The sequence below is a fragment of the Ambystoma mexicanum genome, chromosome 3q (genome assembly GCF_040938575.1).
Source record: "Ambystoma mexicanum isolate Mex_15411 chromosome 3q, UKY_AmexF1_1, whole genome shotgun sequence".
NCBI classification, from domain to species: domain Eukaryota; kingdom Metazoa; phylum Chordata; class Amphibia; order Caudata; family Ambystomatidae; genus Ambystoma; species Ambystoma mexicanum.
The window spans coordinates 1,060,868,585-1,060,894,454 of record NC_090926.1 but is presented as its reverse complement, the minus strand read 5'-3'; the positions used below and the strand labels follow the sequence as shown (position 1 = coordinate 1,060,894,454).

The 25,870-nt window shown below is 47.2% G+C and overlaps 1 protein-coding gene across 1 annotated transcript in view; it reads right to left on the bottom strand.

The window, feature by feature from the left end:
* The window catches only part of GCGR (glucagon receptor), an 800,864-nt gene that overhangs the window by 318,567 nt on the left and 456,427 nt on the right, over positions 1 to 25,870 (bottom strand). The window contains exons 2-3 of the mRNA XM_069655284.1: positions 17,447 to 17,611; positions 4,070 to 4,166 (exon numbers count right to left, since the gene is read on the bottom strand). Coding sequence (XP_069511385.1) covers positions 4,070 to 4,166; positions 17,447 to 17,500 — 151 coding nt within the window. The 5' untranslated portion in view covers positions 17,501 to 17,611. The remainder of the gene's footprint in view (positions 1 to 4,069; positions 4,167 to 17,446; positions 17,612 to 25,870) is intronic.

Genomic DNA, 25,870 nt, shown 5'->3' with positions numbered 1-25,870 from the left:
TCTTTTAGGTAACTCTTGATGTTATTTATTGGACTGGGAAAGATCCTCTGCCATCCAGCACCACTGGTCATCTTGAAATGTTCTTTCAGGGTTTTTGGGCTCTTCTCTAACCTTTCAATCCAATATTTTCGTACTGCTTAAGGTATAAAGGGTGATTTTTATTTAAGTCGGAAACATTCAAATCTTCCTCCTTAGCCGTAATTCGCAAATTTGATATTCCCCAAAGTTTGGACTGGTGGTAGTTATCGACTTCTGTGACTTATTTCTTATGACTAACTTATTAGTTTCTTGTAACTTTTCTGTTGTAGACTGCATGTTGGCCGAAAATGCACCTAGTTCAAAACCCAAGGGTAGCAGCAAATGGGCAACTTCTAGCAAAGAGGCTTTGACCAAGTTTGAGTTCAGGTGGAGAATCCCCCGGTCTAATTGGGACTCATTAACAAATTCTACAATCTTTATATCTTCTGTGTTGATGAAACGTAATAAAGGGATGTGATGGAATGATCTCAAAATGTTGCACCAGTTTAAGACTAAACCATCTTCTTCTGTTGGTAATAAATGTTGCAAGAGCCGGATGTTACCCTTGAGCTCTTTATTGTCAATGATTGAACTAGGACCCATTTTGCTATGCCTCAAAAAATTAGAATTGCCCCGGGTCTCTTTTCTGTCAATAATTGGATTTATACCCCTTTTATCATTCCCTCAGTGAATGGTTTAGGTTCTTGACGACTAGTCATCATCCTGAATTTCAAGCCGACGGCCATTTCTTTTTTGTGCTCAGGTAAGAAAAGGCGACTTGTCATTGGATGAATAAACTTGAATTTCGTCTCTCTCTATCTCCATCTCAGTCAAGTTTGGTTCTTGTTCTTCAATCTCCAAGATCCCCGGTTCTTTCAGTCCATCATCCATCATGTAAGTTGAAAGGTCCAGGAGGTCTTCTTCATCTTGATGTTCACTCACGACAGCTTTGTCAATATTATATTTTTACTGTTTCGGTTTTGACATGTCAAAGACTTATTTTTCTTACTTGGTATTAGCTTCAAGGACAAAGGGGGGGTTGATAAGTTGCATGAGAACTTCCTCGTATTATTAGAATGACCTCTTTTTCCTTGTTGGCAGTGTTTTGTTTTCCTTATTTGCGATCCCACTTTGATGTTTTTTGTAAGCAATTTTCTTTTCTTTCTCTTTTGAAATATAGGATAAGAGTCATTCAGTGAAATCGCTTTTTCCAGGATTCCTTCGACAGTCATCTGAGTAGGGAATGTCCCATCATTTTCTGGCTTAGTTGGATCTCGATTTGACTCTTCCATTATTCTCAACAACAGACTACAGGGGACTCTGTTAGAATCTGATGTCTATTTGTTTAAAGACTGCTGTTAATCTATGGGAATCACACAAGGGAGCTGAGCCATTTGGTCTCTATAGCTAGTTGATTTAGAGAGTGGCAGAGTGTTAGATTCAATTGTTGTTTTTATTATTTGAGTTGCGATCAACAGTTTGATGGTCCAAACCCATAAGGCTTTGGTCATGACCACTTTTTTCCCCCATTAAAACCTCCAACAGTGATCCTAGCATACTGTTTTTGTCTGCACGCTCCAATTGAAGTGATTCCTAGAGCTTCTTTTGTAGCTGAGAGGAAATTGTTGCTTCGTGATCCACTCTTGTTTGCAATGAATTAATCAATTATTCTACTTATATCATTTTTTAGCTGATCACAGCTAATTGAGTTGCTTGATCTTGAATATTTTCATTGATTGATTCGTACAGTTTTAAAATTGGAGCCAAAGTGATGGTTAACACTGACATAATGTTGCAATGGTTTTGAAATGTAGTGGAGTTTATAGGATGCGCTGGCCACAGATTTGTTTTTGGTAAAAAAATGTAATCATCAAGAGCCAATGAAGAGAAAGATGATGGAGTTGGATGGATATTAGAGGGATCAAATACAGATTGTGATAATAATGGGATCAACAGAGGAGCAGTATTAGAGGCTTCCTCAGTTCCCGTTAATCTGGTACCATCCTTCGGACCATCTCCTGCTATATCCTGAGAGGCGATTTTACTCTGATCGTTCATAACATCTTTGCAACACAATTTTCTTGATGTATAAGCGCCTTACAAATACAGAATAAAATAAAAATAAAAACATATCTTTTTGGCCGTATCAAATGAGAGTCCAGAGGGTTAATGACAAGTTCAAGGCTAGTGGGTTTCTCTTTTTCCTCGAGTCTCTCTTTAATAAGGGCAATCTCTCTGGCTATACGTGCCGCTAAGGGTGAGGACACGCCTTCGATGCTTTGTGAGGAAAATACGTGTTGGGCAGCCTGAATTACAGGCTTCTGTGTCGTTGCTGCCATTTCAGGTGAAGTCGACAGAATTGTCGAAGTCGTCAGAGCTTGAGCCTGAGGGGAAGAGGCCGTCCCGGGAAGGTTACAGTGGGACTTTTGTACGATATGATATGGCATTTACAACGCGCCTATACACAAGTGCTTCAAAGCGTTTGTAGAGAGTGAACAGAGTTCAATGAAGTGTCTGATTCTGCCACCTCAGCCATTTCATTTGAAGTTAAACCAGGCCCGGCCCTGGACCGCATGGAAGGGGATTAATCAGCTTCTACCATCTCTATGTCCATGAACTCAATCCCCCTATTCACTGCATTTGCCGTTTCATTCTCAATGGATGGTGATAAATCGCCTTCTAACATTTCAGCATCCCTTCCATCAAGCCCCCTGCTCCCTGCACTTAGGATTTTCAAATCATTAATCAAAGCTGTTAATACGTTTCTTGGGGACATTAGGGAGCGGAAGAGGCTGTGTTTCCATGGAAGGAGAGCGGTGTACAGCTGGCCTTATGAGAGATTTTTCAGATGTCAAAACCTTTGACAGACTCCCACATTCGATACCGACCTGCGAGTCTTGCCGCCAGGTGTCTGCATCTGTCAAGCCAGTTTGGAAGGGGCGCGTGAGAGGAACGCTAGCTGAAGATTCAGACTTTTTAGCAGGCCAGCAGGCAACCACGGTCATGGCTCGGCACTTGGCGTTTTGTTTGTGGAAGGCGGGAGGAGACAGAAGATTCCTGAGTCATGTGGGCGTTGTAGGTATCACTTCCAGCCCTCCTTGTGGGGGTAACGGCTTCAATCGGTACAGCCACGAGTTAACCGAGGTTCAAAGTTCGAGCGGGCTCGAGAGTCAAAACAGACATCTATCTTCTGTTTGTCTGGGTGCCAGTATCCTCTTGGCCTCCAGCCAGAGCATTATCGTTTTAAATCAGCCTGTAATCCCGTAGGTAGTAGAGGTTCTTGGGACTTCCCTAGAGGTCCGAACTGGATCGCCTACTATCACAAAGGTTCAGGACATCCTGGGGAGCACGGGAAACACACCCGCAGCAAGCGGCAACGCGCCGCTAGGGAGGCGAGATTTTGTAGCTTTTCTCCTCCTTCACAGCTAGCAACAATGACAGGCTGTCACACAGCTCAGACCACACGGGAAACACTCCCACAGCACTCCACAGCGCTCTGCATGGGAGGTGAGATTTGGTAGCTTTGCTCCTCCTTCACAGCTAGCAACAATGACAGACACAGCTCAGACCACACAGGAAACGCTCCCACAGCACTCCACAGCGCTCTGCATGGGAGGTGAGATTTGGTAGCTTTGCTCCTCCTTCACAGCTAGCAACAATGACAGACACAGCTCAGACCACACAGGAAACGCTCCCACAGCACTCCACAGCGCTCTGCATGGGAGGTGAGATTTGGTAGCTTTGCTCCTCCTTCACAGCTAGCAACAATGACAGACACAGCTCAGACCACACAGGAAACGCTCCCACAGCACTCCACAGCTCTGCATGGGAGGTGAGATTTGGTAGCTTTGCTCCTCCTTCACAGCTAGCAACAATGACAGACACAGCTCAGACCACACGGGAAAACACTCCAGCAGCACTGCGCCCTTTAAGCAATAAAATAAAAAAGTAAAAATACATATCTATGTATGATGGAGTATGGTTAGGGGCATAGTGGTGTATGTATGCAATCCTAATGAGGTGTGCATTGTATCTGCCTTGAAAGCTTCACCTGTGGGGGCTGGATCCCTTGCCATGGTTTCACGGCACTCCATGTCGTATTTTCTCCAGCGCTCGTAGAGGTAATCCATGATCTGCGCTGAGGACCCCTGTGGGAGAAGAAAGAGGTCAGCAAGGTCCCACACTACTAAAAGCTTTTGGAACAAGATGCCAGCTGACTTAACTATTACCATCCTCTTCACCAATGTTTCACACATATGGATTGTTGGAGGAAGGTAATGTACCACACTTGGATGGATTGTTGGGGATATGAAATGTACCACACTTGGATGGATCATTGGGGGGATGTAATGTATTACATATAGATCAATTGTTGAGGGGAAGTAATGTACCACATTTAGATGGATTGCTGGGGAGGAGGTAATGAACCAAACAAATGGATTGTTGGGGGTAGGAAATGAATCATACTTGCATTGATTGTTGGGGGGAGGTAATGTACCACACTTAGATAAACTGTTGGGGTAGGAAATGTACCACACTTGGATGGATTGTTGTGGGGTGGTGATGTACCACACCTGGATGGATTGTTGGGGGTACAAAATGTACCACATTTGGATGGATCATCGGGGGGGAGGACACTTGAATGGATTATTGGGATAGGAAATGTACCACACTTAGATGGATTGTTGGGCGTAGGAAATGTACCACACTTAGATGAATTGTTGGGGGGAGGTAATGTGCCCCACATAGATGGATTGTTGGGCGTAGGAAATGTACCACACGTAGATGGATTGTTGGGGGGAGGTAATGTGCCACACTTAGATGGATTGTTAGGAGAGGTAATGTACCCCACCTAGATGGATTGTTGGGCGTAGGAAATGTGCCACCCTTAGATGGATTGTTAGGAGAGGTAATGTACCCCACCTAGATGGATTGTTGGGCGTAGGAAATGTGCCACCCTTAGATGGATTGTTGGGGGGAGGTAATGTGCCCCACATAGATGGATTGTTGGGCGTAGGAAATGTACCACACGTAGATGGATTGTTGGGGGGAGGTAATGTGCCACACTTAGATGGATTGTTAGGAGAGGTAATGTACCCCACCTAGATGGATTGTTGGGCGTAGGAAATGTGCCACCCTTAGATGGATTGTTAGGAGAGGTAATGTACCCCACCTAGATGGATTGTTGGGCGTAGGAAATGTGCCACCCTTAGATGGATTGTTGGGGGGAGGTAATGTGCCACACTTAGATGGATTGTTGGGGGGAGGTAATGTGCCACACTATACAGGGGAGAGCAGTTAATTATGTAGGCACAGGAAGGTAATCAGGAACAGGAGGTCCTCTTCCAACTGCACAAATACTCTCACATACCTCCCGATATACTGACTCTCCACTCTGCACCATATAACATTAGAATGCAGCTACCCCCATGATTTATTTGGCCTAGCTGCACACAAAGTCTCAAATACAAATACAAGCACCACCTCCACTAGAATGCAGCTACCCCATTACAATTCGGCCTAGCTGCACACATAATACCTGTCCCACATAACCTTCACATTACTTCTAATATTGGAATGCAGCTAATCACAACGAAAATGTGGCCTAGCTGCACACATACAGAGTGCACACACGCACTATTTACTACTCTGTATTTCTCCACTGACCTGGAATACGGTCCCAGACGGCGTTCAATCGAGAGCACGTTGAGACCATATCAATGGTGAAAGGCACTATACAAATTACCAATAACATAACAAGGAGAGGAAGCGAGCAGCATTACCTAACTGGAGCAGACAACTACATGATATAGTAGCAGGGTTGGGTCCTCAACACAAGCACAGTTGCTGTAAAATCGGGCTACCACAATGGCGAGTAACCTGGCAGAGGAGCAGAAGTGCCAGCAGAGTAACTGGAGCGTTGGTAGAGTAATACAAGTGCCAACAGGATAAAAGGGGCACCTGGCAGAGGAACACGGTGGTGTACCTGGAAGGGGAAACTGGAGTGCCCATAGAGGAACAGGAGTGGCAGCGAAGGAACAGGCGTGCCGTTGAAGGAATATGAGTGCCAACAGGGGAACAGTGGTACCTGGCAGAGGAACACAGTGGTGTACCAGGAAGAGGAAACTGGAGTGCCCGTGGGAGGAACAGGAGTGGCAGTAGAGGAACAGGAGCATCAGTGGAAGAATACTAGTGCTAACAGGGTAACAGGGGTACCTTGCAGAGGAACACAGTGGTGTACCAGGAAGGGGAAACTGGAGTGCCAGTAGAGGAACAGGAGTGGCAGTGAAGGAACAGGAGCGTCACTGGAGGAATATGAGTGCTAGCAGGGGAACAGTGGTACCTGTCAGAGGAACACAGTGGGGTAACAGAAAGAGGAAAATGGAGTGCCAGTGGAGATACAGGAGTGCCAGCTGTGATAAACAGGGAAGAGCAAAATGGAGTGCCAGCAGAAGAGTTGGAGTGCCAGCAATAATGTACTTAGCAGAAGAACAAAAGTGCCAAGAGTGAGCTACTGAAAATAATGAACTGGAGTGCCAAAGTAGCAATAGAATTGCCAGCAGTGAGGAACTGGAAAAAAAACTGGAGTGCCAGAAGATTAACAAGAAGTCCAGCATGATAACGTGAGTGCCAGCAGAGGAACAGGAATGTCAACAGAGGAATATAAGTGCTAGCAGAGGAACAGGAATGCCAGCAGAGGAATATGAGTGCCAGCAGAGGAACAGGAATATCAACCGAGGAATATAAGTGCTAGCAGAGGAACAGGAATGCCAGTAGAGGAATATGAGTGCCAGCAGAGGAACAGGAATATCAACCGAGGAATATGAGTGCCAGCAGAGGAACAGGAATATCAACCGAGGAATATGAGTGCCAGCAGAGGAACAGGAATATCAACAGAGGAATATGAGTGCCAGCAGAGGAACAGGAATGCCAGTAGAGGAATATGAGTGCCAGCAGAGGAACAGGAATATCAACCGAGGAATATGAGTGCCAGCAGAGGAACAGGAATATCAACCGAGGAATATGAGTGCCAGCAAAGGAACAGGAATATCAACCAAGGAATATGAGTGCCAGCAGAGGAACAGGAATATCAACCGAGGAATATGAGTGCTAGCAGAGGAACTGGAATGCCAGTAGTGGAATATGAGTGCCAGCAAAGGAACAGGAATATCAACCGAGGAATATGAGTGCCAGCAGAGGAACAGGAATATCAACCGAGGAATATGAGTGCCAGCAAAGGAACAGGAATATCAACCGAGGAATATGAGTGCCAGCAGAGGAACAGGAATATCAACCGAGGAATATGAGTGCCAGCAAAGGAACAGGAATATCAACCAAGGAATATGAGTGCCAGCAGAGGAACAGGAATATCAACCGAGGAATATGAGTGCTAGCAGAGGAACTGGAATGCCAGTAGTGGAATATGAGTGCCAGCAAAGGAACAGGAATGTCAGTAGAGGAATATGAGTGCCAGCAGAGGAATGCATGTTTGTGCCAGCAGAGGAGCAGGAGTACTAGCAGTGAGGAAGCTCGCAGCACACCAGGCCCGATAGCAGTGTGATACTTGTTGGAAGAACGTGAGTGTCAGCAGAGGAACAGGAATGTCAGTAGAGGAATATGAGTGCTAGCAGAAGAACGCATGTGCCAGCAGAGGAGCAGGAGTAACAGCAGGGATGATCCTAGCAGCACACCAGGGCCGCTAGCAGTGTGATACTTGTCAGAGGAACATAAGTGCCAGCAGAGGAACAGGAATGTCAGTGAGGAATATGAGTGCCAGCAGAGGAACAGGAATGTCAGTGAGGAATATGAGTGCCAGCAGAGGAACAGGAATGTCAGTAGAGGAATATGAGTGCCAGCAAAGGAACAGGAATGTCAGTAGAGGAATATGAGTGCCAGCAGAGGAATGCATGTGTGTGCCAGCAGAGAAGCAGGAGTACTAGCAGGGAGGAACCTTGCAGCACACCAGGGCCGCCAGCAGTGTGATACTTGTCAGAAGAACATGAATGCCTGTAACGCTCACCTGATTCTCGTAGAGGCGCCGGTCTTGACTGGGCGTATCTTCAAAGGTGATGTGTAGCACCCGGTTGGCTCTTTGGGCTGGACCTCTGTGCACTGTATGCCTGACGTGTAGAGTAAGATGTCTTAGGTAAGTGAATGCCGAGCTCTCCATCTGCCTCAGGGCAGGGTGCTGTAACCAGTTTCTTCACTGGATAGGTAGCGCAGGCCTCTTGACTTCAGAGGACTGCTGTCCGTCGTTTACTGCACGAACGGTAAGTTTCGAGTCATTCAAATGTCTTTAAAGTCTTTAGTAATGATGTCTCTTGTTTTGCAGGGTTCCGGCGATGGCGGATGACGGGCTGAAGTGAGTTGAAGATGGAGCCCGTGTGATGAATAGAAGCGCCTGGAAGCACGTAAGTAAGCGCTTGTTGCCTGCTTCACTATGCGCTCTAACTGTCTTTTTATTTTGCAGGTACGAGTACGGAGCGGCTGCAGGGTGCCGGAATACCCACTGGATTAGATGTGGAAAGGAGTAATGGCACGTGAGTATTAAAGTTCCCCAATGTCTTTAAACGCACCTTGTTTTGTCTTTCAGATGCAGGATGCAGCGCCGAAGGCCTCCGGAGCGTGCGAAGAGTTGGTAAACTTTTGTCTTTCAGATGCCGGAATGCAGTGTGAAGACCTCCGGAGCGCACGAAGAGTAGGTAAGCCTTTGCCTTTCAGATGCCGGAATGCTAACCTGTTCTTTCTTGTCTTTATAGGTGTTGCTGAAGACTGGATTCAGGATGGTAAGCCTTTGCCTTTCAGATGCCGGAATTCTAACCTGTTCTTTCTTGTCTTTATAGGTGTTGCTGAAGACTGGATTCAGGATGGTAAGCCTTTTTCCTTAGGCCCAGGACCGGATGCAGAAGACACGATGAGCGTTCTGCTGCAGAGGTTGCAGAATAACGCAAAGCAAGATTCATCCACCGGGTGTGGTTTAAATAGCCTCCTGTAGTGCTTAGGTGTCTCCTTCCACAGCCACGCCCAAGTAAGAAAATAGTTCCTGGTAAGAAAAGAGTTCCTGCCTTCCAGAAGAGTTCCAGTGTTCTGAATCTAGGGAGTGGCTCCAGCCCCACCCAACAGGAAAAGTAGTTCCAAACAGAAGAGGATCAGAGGCTCAACTGGCAGGCAAGTAAGCAGCATGGTCTGCTGAAGGTAAATCCACCCAAGCATTATGAGCCCGGCACTTCCAGCGCTGGGACTGGGCATATTTATGAGCCTGGTGCCACTGGCGCCAGGACTGGGTCCAAAAGGTCCCAATTGGGACTGGTTGGCACTCGGAAGCTGGGTTATGGATCTGCTTCCAAGGGAGTTGGGAAAACCCTGACCTTTTGGAAGCAGAGATCATGACAGTACCCCCCCTCAAGGCCCCTCCCAAACCGGGCTTCTCCGGGGGTTTTGGCTTGTCAGGAAATGTTCGGTGAAATCTTTTGATTAGGCGAGGAGCGTGGACATATTCAGCAGGTTCCCAGGATCTCTCTTGGGGGCCGTAGCCTTTCCAGTCAATTAGGTAGAATAGTTTAGATTTGGAGATCTTGGAGTCCAGAATGCTTTTGACTTCAAACTCGAGTTCTCCATCCACTAGGATAGGTTTTGGAGATTTGGTTAGTCGGGTTTGAGGTTGCACGGGTTTTAATAGAGAGACGTGGAAGACCGGATGTATCTTCATGTGCGGGGGCAAGTCCAACTTGACCGCTACTGGGTTTACTATGGTAGTGATGGAATAGGGACCAAGGTATCTTGGGTTGAATGTGCGTGGCCCTTTTAGAGATAGATATTTGGTGGATAACCAGACTTGATCCCCTACTTGATAGTGAGGGGCTTCCTTCCGATGTTGATCTGCTCCTTTCTTGTATTGTTCTTTAGCCCTTTGAAGGTGAGAAACAGCTTCCTTAAAGGCTTGGGTGATTGTAGAATGCAGGTAGTCTACTGCTGGTGTTTCAAGATCTTGGAGGGGATCCAACTCCGAGGTTCGAGGGTGACTGCCGTACAAAAGAAAAAACGGGGTTTTCCCAGTTCCCGAATGGACAGAGTTATTGTAGGCATACTCGGCTATCCAAAGGATATCTTTCCAAGTTTTTTCAGTTTGTTGCAGCATGCAGCGTAAATACTGTTCCAGAGTTTGATTGGTCCTCTCGGTTTGTCCGTCGGTCTGAGGGTGGTGACTGGTCGATAGTCTCACATCAATTTGAGCCGACCGACAGCAACTTCGCCAAAAATGAGAAATAAATTGACTACCTCGATCCAAAATTAGAACCGAAGGAAAACCGTGCAGTCGGACGATGTTTTCGAGAAATTCTCGGGCCAGAGTTGCTGCTGTTGGCAAGCCTTTGAGCGGAATGAAATGCGCCATCTTGGAGAATAAGTCCACGATTACTAGAATCGTATTGTATCCGGAGCATGGAGGTAGATCGGTGATGAAGTCCATAGAAAGCGTATGCCAAGGGCGAGGTGGGATGTCAATAGGGCGTAAGAGGCCTGCTGGTCTTTCCTTTTGACTCTTGTTTTGGGCGCATACTCCACAGGACATTATAAAGTCTCTGATATCTTTTTTCCAAGACGGCCACCAGAAGTAGCGCTTGATCTTTTCTGAGGTCTTGGCTATACCGGGATGACCTTCCATTAAAGAGTCGTGATAACAAGAGATTACTTTTTTCTGTAAATCTGTGCTGGGTAGGTATAATCGTTCTTGGAAATACAATAAGTTGTCCTTTACTGCAAAGTCCTTTCCCTGCAGATGCCAATTCTGTATGTCTGCTGGAGTTACAAGTTGCCTGGCTTTATCCTTAACTTCCTCTATGGATTCTGTGGCGATTACACCCAGAATTCTTTGTTCGGGAATGATTGGTACAGGTTTAGGGTTGACCAAGTGTTCTTCCACTCCCATCCGAGAAAGGGCATCGGCTTTACCGTTCTTTGTACCAGGTCGATAGGTAATTATGAAGTCAAACTCGGCAAAGAATAATGCCCAACGGAGTTGTCTAGAGGATTGGGCTTTTGCGGTCTTCAAATATTGCAGGTTTCGGTGATCCGTAATCACAGTAACGGTGTGTCGGGCCCCCAGCAGATAATGCCGCCAAGCCTTAAAGGCAGACTTGATAGCCAGAAGTTCCTTGTCAGTAATCGTGTAATTGATTTCAGGAGGCGAGAATTTGCGGGACCAAAATGCCACGGGATGCAACTGATTGGTTACCGGGTCCTTTTGTGATAGAACTGCCCCCATGGCAAGGCTTGAAGCATCAGTTTCCACGATGTAGGGGAGTTCGGGGCGAGGGTGTTTTAAGATTGGTGCAGAGATAAATTTAGTCTTCAAATCCTGGAAAGCTTGTTCCGCCTCGGTAGACCATTCAAAACGTTTGTTTTTCTTTAACAAGGCAGTGATGGGCTGGACTATTCGAGAGAATTCGGGGATAAACCTGCGGTAAAAGTTAGCGAAGCCTAACATGCTTTGCACACCTTTTACGGAGGATGGTGATGGCCATTTGAGAACTGCATCGACCTTCTTTGAATCCATACGCACTCCGCCAGGTGATAATATGAATCCCAAGAATTCAACTTCAGTCACGTTGAAAACACATTTTTCCAACTTAGCGAAAAGTTTGTGTTGACGCAATCTTTCGAGGACCATTTTCACGTGTTTCCGATGTTCAGATTCCGATGAAGAATAAACGAGGATGTCGTCAATGTAAACAACAACACATACATCTATGAGCTCTCTGAGGACATCGTTCATAAAATATTGAAAGGCGGCCGGGGCATTGCAAAGTCCGAAGGGCATGACCTGATATTCAAATAGCCCATACTTGGTGCGGAAGGCAGTCTTCCATTCATCGCCCTCTTTTACTCGTACCAAGTGGTAAGCTCCTCTAAGATCCAGCTTTGTATATATGCATGCTTTTCTGACTTGGTCCAGGAGTTCAGGGATCAAAGGTAACGGATATCTATTCTTAACGGTGATCTGGTTCAGGGAGCGATAATCGATACAAGTTCTAAGGTCTCCTTCCTTTTTTGGAACGAAGAACAAAGCTGAAGAAGCAGGGGACTTGGAAGGACGAATAAACCCATTTGCCAGGTATTGATCCAGGTATTGTCGAAGGTGAAGGTTCTCAGGCTCGGTGAGGGCATAAATTCTACTACAAGGAGGAGTAGATCCAGGTATCAGGTCTATCTGGCAGTCAAAAGACCTATGAGGAGGTAGAGAGTTAGCCTGATCCTTCCGGAAAACATCTTGGTATTCTAGGTATTCGGGAGGTAACTGGGGAGTCTCTGAAGAAATTGCGGCCAGTGCAACACCAGGTGGAGGGTGACAAGTAGAGACACATTCTGGAAACTGGACCGTTCTTGCTCGCCAATCGATCAGAGGATTGTGTTTCTCTAACCAAGGTATTCCTAGAATAATCTGAAACTGAGGGGCCTTGATCACATCGAACACGATCTTCTCATGGTGTCCATCTTGACTTACTAGCGTCACCTCTTGAGTGGTATGCGTTACTGGCCCGGAGGCTATCTCCGTACCATCCACCGTAGTAATGACGTCCTTTACAGCCTTGGGACAAAGAGTTAGATTCATCCTCAAAACCATTTCATGATCCACATAATTGCCGATGGCACCGCTGTCGACGTAAGCTTCAATTGCATGTAATCGATCCGGATTATTAGGGCTAATGAGGACCATAGGTATCACGAAATGCGAGGTCACGGAACTGGTTTTCACGCTCGGCAAGAGGACCTCTATTCTTGTCGGGCGAGGTCGTTTCCCTGCTCAGAGTTTGTAACTTTGGTAACTGCAGCTCCTACTGCCTTCTTGGCAGGTTTCACCGGACAGTCTCGAAGAAAGTGCCCTGAGTTTCCGCAATATAGGCATAATTGCAACTGTTTCCTCCTTTCCCGCTCCCTTTGTGTTAGAGGTCCTTTCAGACCCCCTATTTGCATGGGTTCCCCGGAGTCTACTCCTTTGGAAGGAGTTGGCGGTTTGGAAAATACTCGAGCATCAAACTTGGAACGATCGGCCTTCCTGTTCTGCAGCCTGTGATCTATTTGAACGACCAAGTCTATATAATCCGAACAGTCTTGTGGGGGATTCACTACTTGGGCTAAAACGTCTTTGAGCTCTCCACGTAGACCTCTATAAAACAGCGTAATCCTTTTGTCCTCAGGCCATTGAGTTTCCACTATCAGTCTATTGAAAGATGCAATATAAGCCAAAAGGTCTTGATTACCCTGTCGCAACGAAAGAAGCTCATTGTCCAAGGCCTGCCCCTGTGAATGTCTTGCGAACAGTTTTTTCATACTAAGCTGAAAGGCTTGAAAATCATGGAGAACCGGATCATCTTGATTAACTAGAGGGATCGACCAGTCTGCCGCATTGCCACTAAGGTACGAAAGTACAAAAGCTACTTTTGCTTGATCAGTTGGAAAGGCTGCTGGCCGGCATAAGAAGTGCAACCGGCACTGATTGATAAATACTGCAAACCTCTTTGGGTCACCAGAAAATCGTTCGGGCGGAGCCAGAGGTACATTCCCAGGTAGGTTGATCTGCACTGGATTCATAGAGGATGTTCAAGGAAGATTTGCCCCTGATGCGGGTAACGGGGTCTGTCCGGCTTGTGACTGTAGCACTTGTCTAGCAAGATTGTCTGTTCTCTCCTTGGAAATAATTAGTTCCCTTCTTAGAGCATTCGTTTCCTGACGAGCTGCATGCACTTCTGCCCTTAGTTCCCCAAGTAACCGGGCTAGGGGGTCAGTATCCGAGGTTTCCATAGCGCCTGGGCGAGAGTTTTGCGGTAGGCTTTGCGTTCTGTAACGCTCACCTGATTCTCGTAGAGGCGCCGGTCTTGACTGGGCGTATCTTCAAAGGTGATGTGTAGCACCCGGTTGGCTCTTTGGGCTGGACCTCTGTGCACTGTATGCCTGACGTGTAGAGTAAGATGTCTTAGGTAAGTGAATGCTGAGCTCTCCATCTGCCTCAGGGCAGGGTGCTGTAACCAGTTTCTTCACTGGATAGGTAGCGCAGGCCTCTTGACTTCAGAGGACTGCTGTCCGTCGTTTACTGCACGAACGGTAAGTTTCGAGTCATTCAAATGTCTTTAAAGTCTTTAGTAATGATGTCTCTTGTTTTGCAGGGTTCCGGCGATGGCGGATGACGGGCTGAAGTGAGTTGAAGATGGAGCCCGTGTGATGAATAGAAGCGCCTGGAAGCACGTAAGTAAGCGCTTGTTGCCTGCTTCACTATGCGCTCTAACTGTCTTTTTATTTTGCAGGTACGAGTACGGAGCGGCTGCAGGGTGCCGGAATACCCACTGGATTAGATGTGGAAAGGAGTAATGGCACGTGAGTATTAAAGTTCCCCAATGTCTTTAAACGCACCTTGTTTTGTCTTTCAGATGCAGGATGCAGCGCCGAAGGCCTCCGGAGAGTGCGAAGAGTTGGTAAACTTTTGTCTTTCAGATGCCGGAATGCAGTGTGAAGACCTCCGGAGCGCACGAAGAGTAGGTAAGCCTTTGCCTTTCAGATGCCGGAATGCTAACCTGTTCTTTCTTGTCTTTATAGGTGTTGCTGAAAACTGGATTCAGGATGGTAAGCCTTTGCCTTTCAGATGCCGGAATTCTAACCTGTTCTTTCTTGTCTTTATAGGTGTTGCTGAAGACTGGATTCAGGATGGTAAGCCTTTTTCCTTAGGCCCAGGACCGGATGCAGAAGACACGATGAGCGTTCTGCTGCAGAGGTTGCAGAATAACGCAAAGCAAGATTCATCCACCGGGTGTGGTTTAAATAGCCTCCTGTAGTGCTTAGGTGTCTCCTTCCACAGCCACGCCCAAGTAAGAAAATAGTTCCTGGTAAGAAAAGAGTTCCTGCCTTCCAGAAGAGTTCCAGTGTTCTGAATCCAGGGAGTGGCTCCAGCCCCACCCAACAGGAAAAGTAGTTCCAAACAGAAGAGGATCAGAGGCTCAACTGGCAGGCAAGTAAGCAGCATGGTCTGCTGAAGGTAAGTCCACCCAAGCATTATGAGCCCGGCGCTTCCAGCGCTGGGACTGGGCATATTTATGAGCCTGGTGCCACTGGCGCCAGGACTGGGTCCAAAAGGTCCCAATTGGGACTGGTTGGCACTCGGAACCTGGGTTATGGATCTGCTTCCAAGGGAGTTGGGAAAACCCTGACCTTTTGGAAGCAGAGATCATGACATGCCACCATGGAGTTACTTTAAAGAGGAACCAGAAGGTCGGCAGATGAATTGGAGTGCCAGCAGAGGAGCTAGAGGGCTAGCAGAGAAACAGGAGTGCCAGCAGAGGAGCTAGAGGGCTAGCAGAGCAGGAGTGCCAGCAGAGGAGCTAGAGGGCTAGCAGAGAAACAGGAGTGCCATCAGAGGAGCTGGAGGGCTAGCAGAGAAACAGAAGTGCCAGCAGAGGAGCTAGAGGGCTAGCAGAGAAACAGGAGTGCCAGCAGAGGAGCTAGGGGGCTAGCAGAGAAAAGGGAGTGCCAGCAGAGCAGCTAGAGGGCTAGCAGAGAAACAGCAGTGCTAGCAGAGCAGCTAGAGGGCTAGCAGAGAAACAGGAATGCCAGCAGAGCAGCTAGAGGGCTAGCAGAGAAACAGGAGTGCCAGCAGAGCAGCTAGAGGGCTAGCAGAGCAGGAGTGCCAGCAGAGGAGCTAGAGGGCTAGCAGAGAAACATGAGTGCCAGCAGAGGAGCTAGAGGGCTAGCAGAGGAACAGGAGTGCCAGCAGAGGAGCTAGAGAGCTAGCAGAGAAAAAGGAGTGCCAGCAGAGCGGCTAGAGGGCTAGCAGAGAAACAGGAGTGCCAGCAGAGCAGCTAGAGGGCTAACAGAGCAGGAGTGCCAGCAGAGGAGCTAGAGGGCTAGCAGAGGAACAGGAGTGCCAGCAGAGGAGCTAGAGGGCTAGCAGAGAAACAGGAGTGCCAGCAGAGGAGCTAGAGGGCTAGCAGAGAAACAGGAGTGCCAGCAGAGCAGCTAGAGGGTTAGCAGAGAAACATGAGTGCCAGCAGAGGAGCTAGAGGGCTAGCAGAGGAACAGGAGTGCCAGCAGAGGAGCTAGAGGGCTAGCAGAGAAACAGGAGTGCCAGCAGAGGAGCTGGGGGTTAACAGAGAAGAAGGAGTGCCAGCAGAGCAGCTAGCGGGCTAGCAGAGAAACAGGAGTGCCAGCAGAACAGCTAGAGTGCTAGCAGAGCAGGAGTGACAGCAGAGGAGCTAGAGGGCTAGCAGAGGAACAGGAGTGCCAGCAGAGGAGCTAGAGGGCTAGCAGAGAAACAGGAGTGCCAGTCGTGGGGTACTTTACAAAGGCAAAGGAGTGTCTGGAGCGAGGTAGCAAGAACAGGAAACCGGAGTGTCGACAGAGGAATAGATGTTGCATCAATGAGGTGCGAGTTGGAGGATACTGGAGTGCCAGCATCAACCTACTTCAGAGAGAAATAATTGTGGCAGCAAAGGAACAGGGGTGCCAGCTGAATAACAGAAGTGCCGGAGGTGATGTGACGAGCAGAAGAATATGAGTGCCAGCAGTGAAGTACCAGGGAGAGGAAACAGGAGTGGCAGCAGGGAGCTACACTGGAGATAAACACTTGTGGGTCAGAGGAACGGGAGAGCCAGCCGAGGATTGGGAGTGCCAGAAGTGGGTTGACGCGCAAAGAAACACGAGTGCCAGCAGTGAGGAAACAGGAGTGACAGCAGGGAGCTACATTGGAGATAAACACTTGTGGGGCAGAGGAACGGGAGAGCCAGCCGAGGATTAGGAGTGCCAGAAGTAGGGTGACTAGCAGAAGAATATGATTGCCATCAGTGAGGTACCAGGGAGAGGTAACAGGAGTGTCAGCCTGGAGCTACTTTAGAGAGGAACAGGTGTGCCAACAGTGGAACAAGAGAGCTAGCAGAGGGTTAGGAGTGCCAGAAGTAGGATGATGGGTAAAGAAACAGGAGTGCCAGCAGTGAGGTAGCAGGGATCTGAAACAGGAGAGCCAGCAGGGAGCTACTTTGGAGAGGAACACGTATGGCAGCAGAGGATCAGGGGTGCCCGATGAGAGGAGTAGTGTCAGTGGTGGCGGGCAGAAGAACAGGAGTGGAAACTGGAGTGCACCGAACGAGCTGCTTTGATGCGGAATGCGAGTGCCAAATCCTGGGTGAATTGAATAGGATGGGCAGCACTGAGGGCACTTGAAGAGGAACAGGAGCGCTAGGCACAAATGCAAGCGTGGCACAATAGAGGACCACGAATGCCAGCTGAGAGGACCAGGTCCAGGCCTTCATGGCAAAGGGGCGGGATTGTCAGCATTGCGTTAACTGGCATAGAAGCAATTCATGAGGTGCCCTGAAGAGAAACACGAGTAAAGTGGCATCACCCGAGCGATCTAGCGTGCAGTAGAAAAGGCGTGTCAATGTGGTACCTGGCAGATGAAGAGGAGTGCCAGCATGGCACTGAGGTGAACGGTCTGGAACATCCCTCTGCCGTCCTTCGAAACGCATCTGGAACGCGTTCCGGGGTTCTTATTGCAGCCAAACTTCAGGGAACCTGGGCGCGCCTCTCCTTCCTGGGTGCCCGCGCGGATGCCCTGCAGACAGAGGGGGCACAAGAGGGAGGCACTGGTGACACATGTGCAAATGCGGGGACATGGCAAACAAGCACTGGTCGCAGCACGAGGGAGAGGCACAGAGCCAAGCACTGGCAAAGCCAACAGTTTCGGCCTTTGTGTGGGCATGAGCCAGGCTTTTCTCAGGCACTGGCATAATAGTTCTTCATAGCCACAAGGTGCCACCACCTGCAGCATTATGTGACTGGCAGAGCATATGATAGAGGTGCCTAGCAAATGTCCATCTATTTTGTTTGCATAATCCCCAACGGTTGGCTTTGTCAGTGCTCATATTAACAAGATTTCAGCACAAGCAGCAGATATCCAGCAAGCGATTGAGGGCACTCTTTGGGGAGACATTTCTATTAGACCAGTAGCTCATTTAAAGCTGCACTTCACCCATTAACACCGAGCAGGCGGTTTAGAAATCACACTGGCAGGCCATAGTTAGATGTTGCTGCTTGATAGAGCTGTCTCCAAAAGACCCGTGGAGGATGGGTTTTGGGTACTATGGACAGGTGGTGGGTGGGACTAGCATATGAATTATCCTGGTCATGGGCAGTCAAAGTGTCTGTCACTACCAAACAACACCCACAATCTGTGTGTCCCTCCTCACATGTCGTCCCCCTCCTAGCCCCACTCCAATGCAATAGTTTTACATATAAGTGGAACCTAATAGACATAACTGACAAAGGGAAAGGCGAGAGATAAAAGGGGAGAGAGTCAGAGAAAGGGAGCGAGCTGGAGATAGGTGAAGAAGAGAGGGAGAGATGTAAAGAGTGAGGGGGAGAGAGTTAAAACTGTGCACGCAGAATGGATGCAGGAGAAAGAAACAGGTAAACACTGTGCAAACAAAGCGTGTTCATGCAAACAGAAGGACCACAAAAGAACCGCTGGTTAAAGCAGTGCAAAAAGTGGGGATGCAAATGTGAGGTACTGACGACAAATGTGCAGCTATGGGGATGAAAGAGATGGGCACAGGTGACACCCGGCCAAATAAAAGGACAAAGAAAGAGGCGCAGGTGATACCCGGGCAAACAGAAGGACAAAGAAAGAGGCGCAGGTAAAATCCGTGCAAACACAATGACAAAGAAAGAGACACAGGTGAAACCTGTACAAAGAGAAGGACAAAGAAAGAGGCGCAGGAGAAACCCGTGCAAACAGAAGGACAAAGAAAGAGACACAGGTGAAATCCGTGCAAATAGAAGGACAAAGAAAGATGCACAGGTGAAACCTGTACAAACAGAAGGACAAAGAAAGAGGCACAGGTGAAACCCGTGCAAACAGAAGGACAAAGAAAGAGGCGCAGGAGAAACCCGTGGAAACAGAAGGACAAAGAAAGAGACACAGGTGAAACCCGTGCAAACAGAAGGACAAAGAAATAGGGCAAAGAAAGAGGCACAGGTGAAACCTGTACAAACAGAAGGACAAAGAAAGAGACACAGGAGAAACCCGTACAAACAGAAGGACAAAGAAAGAGACACAGGTGAAACCCGTGCAAACAGATTGACTACGAATGAGACACAGATGCAACCCATGAAAACAGAAGGACAAAGAAAGAGGTGCAGGTGAGACCTGTGAAAACAGAAGGAAAAAAATAGGCACAGGTGAAAAACGTGCAAACAGAACAAAGAAAGAGACACATATTGAATTCGCACAAACAGAAGGACAAATAAAGAGGCGCAGGTGAAACCCATGCAAACAGAAGGACAAAGAAAGAGGTGCTGGAGAAACCCGTGAAAACAGAAGGACAAAGAAAGAGACACAGGTGAAACCTGTACAAAGAGAAGGACAAAGAAAGAGACACAGGTGAAACCCGTGCAAACAGAAGGACAAAGAAAGAGGCACAGGTGAAACCTGTACAAACAGAAGGACAAAGAAAGAGGCACAAGTGAAACCCGTGCAAACAGAAGGACAACGAAAGAGGTGCAGGAGAAACCCGTGCAAACAGAAGGACAAAGAAAGAGACACAGGTGAAACCTGTACAAAGAGAAGGACAAAGAAAGAGGTGCAGGAGAAACTTGTGCATACAGGGCAAAGAAAGAGACGCAGGTGAAATCCGTACAAACAGAAGGACAAAGAAAGAGGCACAGGTGAAACCTGTACAAACAGAAGGACAAAGAAAGAGACACAGGTAAAACCTGTACGAAGAGAAGGACAAAGAAAGAGGTGCGGGAGAAACCCGTGCAAACAGAAGGACAAAGAAAGAGACACGGGTGAAACCTGTGCAAAGAGAGGGACAAAGAAATAGGGCAAAGAAAGAGGCACTGGTGATACCCGTGCAAACAGAAGGACAAAGAAAGAAGTACGTGTGAAACCCGTGCAAACAGAATGACTACGAATGAGACACAGATGCAACCCATGAAAACAGAAGGACAAACAAGAGGTGCAGGTGAGACCTGTGAAAACAGAAGGAAAAAAATAGGCACAGGTGAAAACCGTGCAAACAGGACAAAGAAAGAGACACAGGTTAAATTCGTACAAACAGAAGGACAAAGAAAGAGGCGCAGATGAAACCCATGCCAACAGAAGGAAAAAGAAATAGGCACAGGTGAAACCCGTGCAAACAGGACAAAGATAGAGACACAGGTGAAATTCGTACAAACAGATGGACGAAGAAAGCGGTAGAAGTGAAACCCGTGCAAACAGAATGACTATGAAAGAGGAACAGGTGTAAACCCATGCAAACAGAAGGACAATAAAAGAAGCACAGGTTTCACCTGTGCAAACAGACGGACAGAGAAAGAGGCACAAGTGAAATCCGTGCAAACAGAAGGACACAGAAAGAGGCTCATGTGAAACCTGTGCAAACAGATGGACAAAGAATGAGGACAAAGAAAGAGGCACAGGAGAAACCCTTCCAAACAGAAGGACAAAGAAAGAGGCACAGGTGAAATCTGTGTAAACAGAAGGACAAAGAAAGGGGCGCAGGTGAAATCTGTGTAACCAGAAGGACAAAGAAAGAGGCGCAGGTAAAACCCGCACAAACAGAAGGACTGCGCAAGAGACACATGTAAAACCTGTGCAAACAGAAGGACAATGAAAGACGACAAAGAAAGAGACACAGGAGAAACCCGTCCAAACAGGAATAAGAAAGAGGCACAGGTGAAATCCGTACAAACAGATGGACAAAGAAGGAGCCACAGGTGAAATGCGTATAAATAGAGAACCAAAGAAAGAGGCACAGCTGAAGCCCGTGCAAACCGAATGACAAGATGAAACAGATGGACAAAGACAGAGGCACAGCTGACACTAGTGCTGGCTGCGGTGAAACATGGGAAAGGCAGTGGTGAAACTCAGAGCTTCAAGGGCGGATGACTAGACCAGTAAAGGGCAGCAAGTCCACACCCCGCGACTTTCCCGACTTAGAAAGAGAGGGAGCCTGGTTAAAACCCTGTACACGAGAGTGAGTCTAATGAAAAGCGTGCAAATGTCTGAGATACAGCAGGTCTTGTGAAATCTTACAACTGGAGGGAAAACTGGAAAAAAACGGGAAAACCGTGCAAACAGATGGAATAGCAAAGAGAGACACAAGCAGAACGTGGGCGAGATGGAGACACTGGTGAATATTACACACGCAGAGAGGGTGCAGGAGAGAAAACAGGCGACCAGAAGACAGGGGAGTGGAAACAAGCGAGAGGGACAGAGATCAAGAGAGAGGGAGAGAACAATGGGAAGCCTGAGCATTGAGTGCACTCAAGAACATGTCACACAGCCGGGATCTCAAGAAGGGTCACTGGTCACAACATGCAAGAGAGGCAGAAAATCAAATCGATGCAGACCCCACCCCCGAGCCGGAAAGGACAGAACAAACAGGACAGCTCTGAACACTGAGAGGAGGCGAGAGAAAGTGACGGGTGAACACCGTGGCAGCTCAATGGGTTCATGAGTGAAACCAAGGTTCAAGGCACGCAAGCAGAGGCGACACTGGAGGAAACCAGGCCCACAAACAAGGCACGAAAGAGAATGCATTTTTAAATAGGACATATTTTCATACATTAGTATTATACCCCAATCGAAATTGGTACTCATTTTTCGACCCAGTAAGGATGAAAATCTGTGTTGGCCTTGCTGGGATTCGACCCTGCAAACTGCAAATCAAACACAGATCACAGCAGCCAGCGCTTAACCCGCTGAGCCATCTTACCAGAGGGCATGGCAGTGCAACTATGAGACTAACAAACAGAGAGATGGATTCAAACGCTGGGAGTCAATTGAACACATAAGAGATGCAATCCTGGAAAGTGTGCAAGAATAGAGGGTGCAACTAGTGTGTGTGCCTGTGTGTGTGTGGGGGGGAGGGGGTGGTGCAAACAGTGGAGAAGAAAACTAAGAGGCACTGGTAGAACATAGTGGAGGAAAGGAAAAAAAGACTACCTGCGGGGCGCCCACCTCGGCTAGGAGGACCCTAACAGGACATCCTGTTATTAACATTCCATAGCATGAGAACAAACTTGCTTGTATGTAACAGAGGCAAAACACATGCTGGGAACTTGTTCTTATTGAGACGTGAAATCAAATGTTTTGGAATGGCTGAATTGCTGACACATTGAGCAGTGCCAACGCATGCGAATTCTCATATTATCAAGATCATTGTTATCTATATGTATTACTTTGAATTGAGGTGGAGTTGCCAACCTAAGGGATGCCTTCGTAATATGATGATACTTTATTTATATGCTTTTATAGCGCCGAAGCCCGCGGGCATCGGGGCGCTTACATTTCAGACTAAGACAACGTATTATTAAGAAGGGACACCTGGGTGTGTTTTACATGACCTGTGCGTTTCTGATTTATTTAAAAATGGCTGTCTTCAAAGCTTTGCCGAATGCCAGGTGGCTGCTCTCTCATCTGGTTGGCTTTGGTAGTCGGTCCCACATTTCGGCCGCTATGACCGTGAAGGATCTACCCAGACCGTTTGATCTCTGGAACAAGGAGCAAGGAATCTGCCCCAGTGATTCCGATCCCAGTGGTCGACCTGGGATGTATTGGTATATCTGTTTCCTCAGACGTCTAGGTGACTTTCCATGGAGGCATCGATGGACTATAGTCCTAGCTTTAAACATAATGCTGTCCTTGATTGTCAGCCAGTGAAGGGATCTCCTCTCTGGGGCGATGTGATCCCGTTTAGTTCTCTTGCTCACTATTCTTACCATGCTGTTTTGGATCACCTGGCACCTGGGTATGCACCCATTATTGGCTCCTGCCAGCAGGGCATTACCATAGTCTAGTCTAGACAGGATTATGGCCCTTGCTATGGTGGCACTCTTCTTCTCATTCAGAGATGGTCTGATGCGCCTCAATAGTCGCAGATGACATTACAATTCTTGCTTAGATAGTTGGCACGGGATTCAGCGCTTAGCGACGCTTCTAGGTAAATTCCCAGGGTCTTTATCTTTTCTGCAACTGTTATGGGTGAGTTTTTTCTCTGGACGCTTTCGTATTCGTTACCAAGTCTTGCTCGCGCCTGCGGTGAACCAAATATCATCAGCTCTGTTTCACTCGCGTCCAGGCACATCCAATTGGCTTTCATCCATATCTCAATGTTGTTATAAAGCGTCTCCAAATTACCTGTGTCTGTATCATAACAACCAGTCAGCTCCATCACCAGCTGTGTGTCATCAGCGTAATTTGTGAAAAAGGCTCAGATTCTCTCGCGCACTCTGCAGAAGTCTCTCAGATATAAATTGAAAAGTAGGGGGGACAGACTCGTCCCTTGTGGGACCCCGAAATTAATGGGTTCTGATGGTGAGAAGTTCCCCCCCCCATTGTATTTTAGACTTTCGATTAGCTAGTAAAGAGAGTATACATTTTGTGGTTTTTATTGAACAGCCTCCCATATAGTCCAGTGCCCACTGGAGCTGCTAATGGTCGGATAAATCAAAGGCCGCCGACAAGTGGAGTAATATCAAAATCCCAACTTGCCTTTGTCCATTATCTTAAGCATGTGCGACTGGAGATCTAGCAATGCTGTTTCCGTGCTGTGATCGCTCCTAAAGCCAGACTGTTGATTAGGTAATATGTCATTGTCTTAAACTAATTGCCTTGAGAAAGACCAACCTTGGTCGAAACACGTGTCGGTTAGGGAAAGACTTTGTGTGTCATTTGTATCATATTTGGAAAGGGATACGTTTTGATTTTTGTATTATATGCGTTAATGAAATCACTTGTTATGATATAACTGGATAAGTGCAATTTTCTGGTGCACGCTGCTGTTATTGAGAAAACAAGGCCAACAAATAAGACACGAAAGAGAGTGAAAGGTAGAACAACTATGAGAGTAACACATGGAGGGATGGATTCAAACCGTGGGAGTCAATTGAACGCATAAGAGATGCAACCCTGGAAAGTGTGCAAGAATAGAGGGTGCAACAAGGTAGGACATACTGGGTGAAAGGAAACAAAGAAAAGGCTGGTGAAAACAGACAGCATTAAAGAGAAAAGGCACAGATAGCACAGCACGCTAAGCGCTCATCCTGGATATTTGTGTGCAGCCTGCTGTGGCAGGTTTGAATCCCGGCAGGGTCAACTCATCCTTCTGAGGTTTATAAAATGAGTTCCACTCTGTGGGTTAACAATGTCTTTTGTTATTTGAACGTTCTGGGACCTATGGGTGTGTAGCGCTATATAAGAAATATATTATTATTATAAGGGAGAATGGATACAGCAAGCGTTGAAAAGGGTGCTATAACAGGGAAGAGAGAGCTGTGCACAGTGAGGGGGTACACGAGAGTAGGGGCAAATCGTTCAAATTGAAGGGATTCTCGAGGGAGAGATCCATAGTCATATATATTATATTGTTTACAGTTATTGTCTCGTACCCGTCCATATGGTCTGGCATTTCATCCATTCACTGCCCCTCTGAAGAAAATGCTACCCATTAGTATTGCTAAATATTGCTTCCAAGTCATCCTCCCCGTCTCTTCCTGTGGCCTTTTACTCCTGGCCTTCACCTCCATAATGTATTCATGTATTATTGAAAGGGGCGCACACAAGCATATGCTTTAAAAACATTGTAGTAATCATCAGTAGTACCTTTGAGAACAGCAAAAGACTTGTACAAGTATTACAACTGGCCCCAAGAATTAACCCTCAATGTGGCTTCGGTGGGAGGAGATCTACAGTTAATCTTCCAACGCATTGTGTTTATTTGTCACAAACATTCAATAATAGACTTGAACGAAGGACATATTTTCTTCATCTCTGAAGTTCAGGGAAGTAAGGGCTGCTACTTTGTAGCAGTAGCTCGGTGACACCTAATCTTTAATTTGTAAAGAAAACAGGGAGTGGAAAATATTAACTGTACTTTGTGCATTGTCCACCCAAAGACGCCAAAGGGAAGGCTAAGATTTTGAACTAAGAATATCTTTTTTTACTGGTCAATGGCTGTTCTCCAAGTTGCAAATGGTGGTTAGTGTAGTGTGTAAAATGAACATGCATGGGCGTGCACTTGCATTAAAGGCAAAGAAATGCTGTTGGAGGAAGCTGGGGGTTTCTTAAACACAGTGCATGGTCCATCGGCAGGGGAGGAAAAGCAAATGATCCAAACTGTGCAAGGGGAAAAGGAAGGATGAAGTAGCTCCTCAAAGCAGGAATGTCTAAACCGACACCCCCCCACCCACCGTTTCAGTCACCTTATGCTATCAGAGTGGAGCGGTATATCCAACTGTTAGAGTATGCAGTGGAAGTCTAAAATGTGATCCTAGAACATTTTCAGTGCAGGTTTCAGAAGACTAGACATAGTCCCAGCATCCCTTTCACTGAATCACAACCAATCAGGCAGTCAGGCCATCTCCCAAGGTGATGTCACCAGGCCACACTTATCAGTCAGGGTACGCTGGGTGGGTGTACCCTGTATTTCCACTGACACTAGCCCGCAGGCTTTGCCTAAATGACTCTTGAAATGTTAAGATCCCAATTCAAACCAATTCTCCTCTTCTAGGATTCGAGGACAGTAGACACAGAAGTGGAATGCCTGCCAATGGCCTGCTATGGCCTGAATCAGCCTGACCTTTCTAACTCTAAATCTTGAATGGTTTCTCTGCTGCCTAGGTGCCAGAAGCGAGCAGTGAATTCTGGGAAGAAGTCGCTTTGGTTCAGGATGGAATTGCTTGGAAATACATGCCAAGCCCTCTTGTTGCTGGTTGCCATTTGCAAGGTGAACTGCTTCCACCTAGAATGTACCTCTTGGATCTAGTGCCTCGCCATAGAACATTTCCCACCTCCAATGTTGAAGCCATG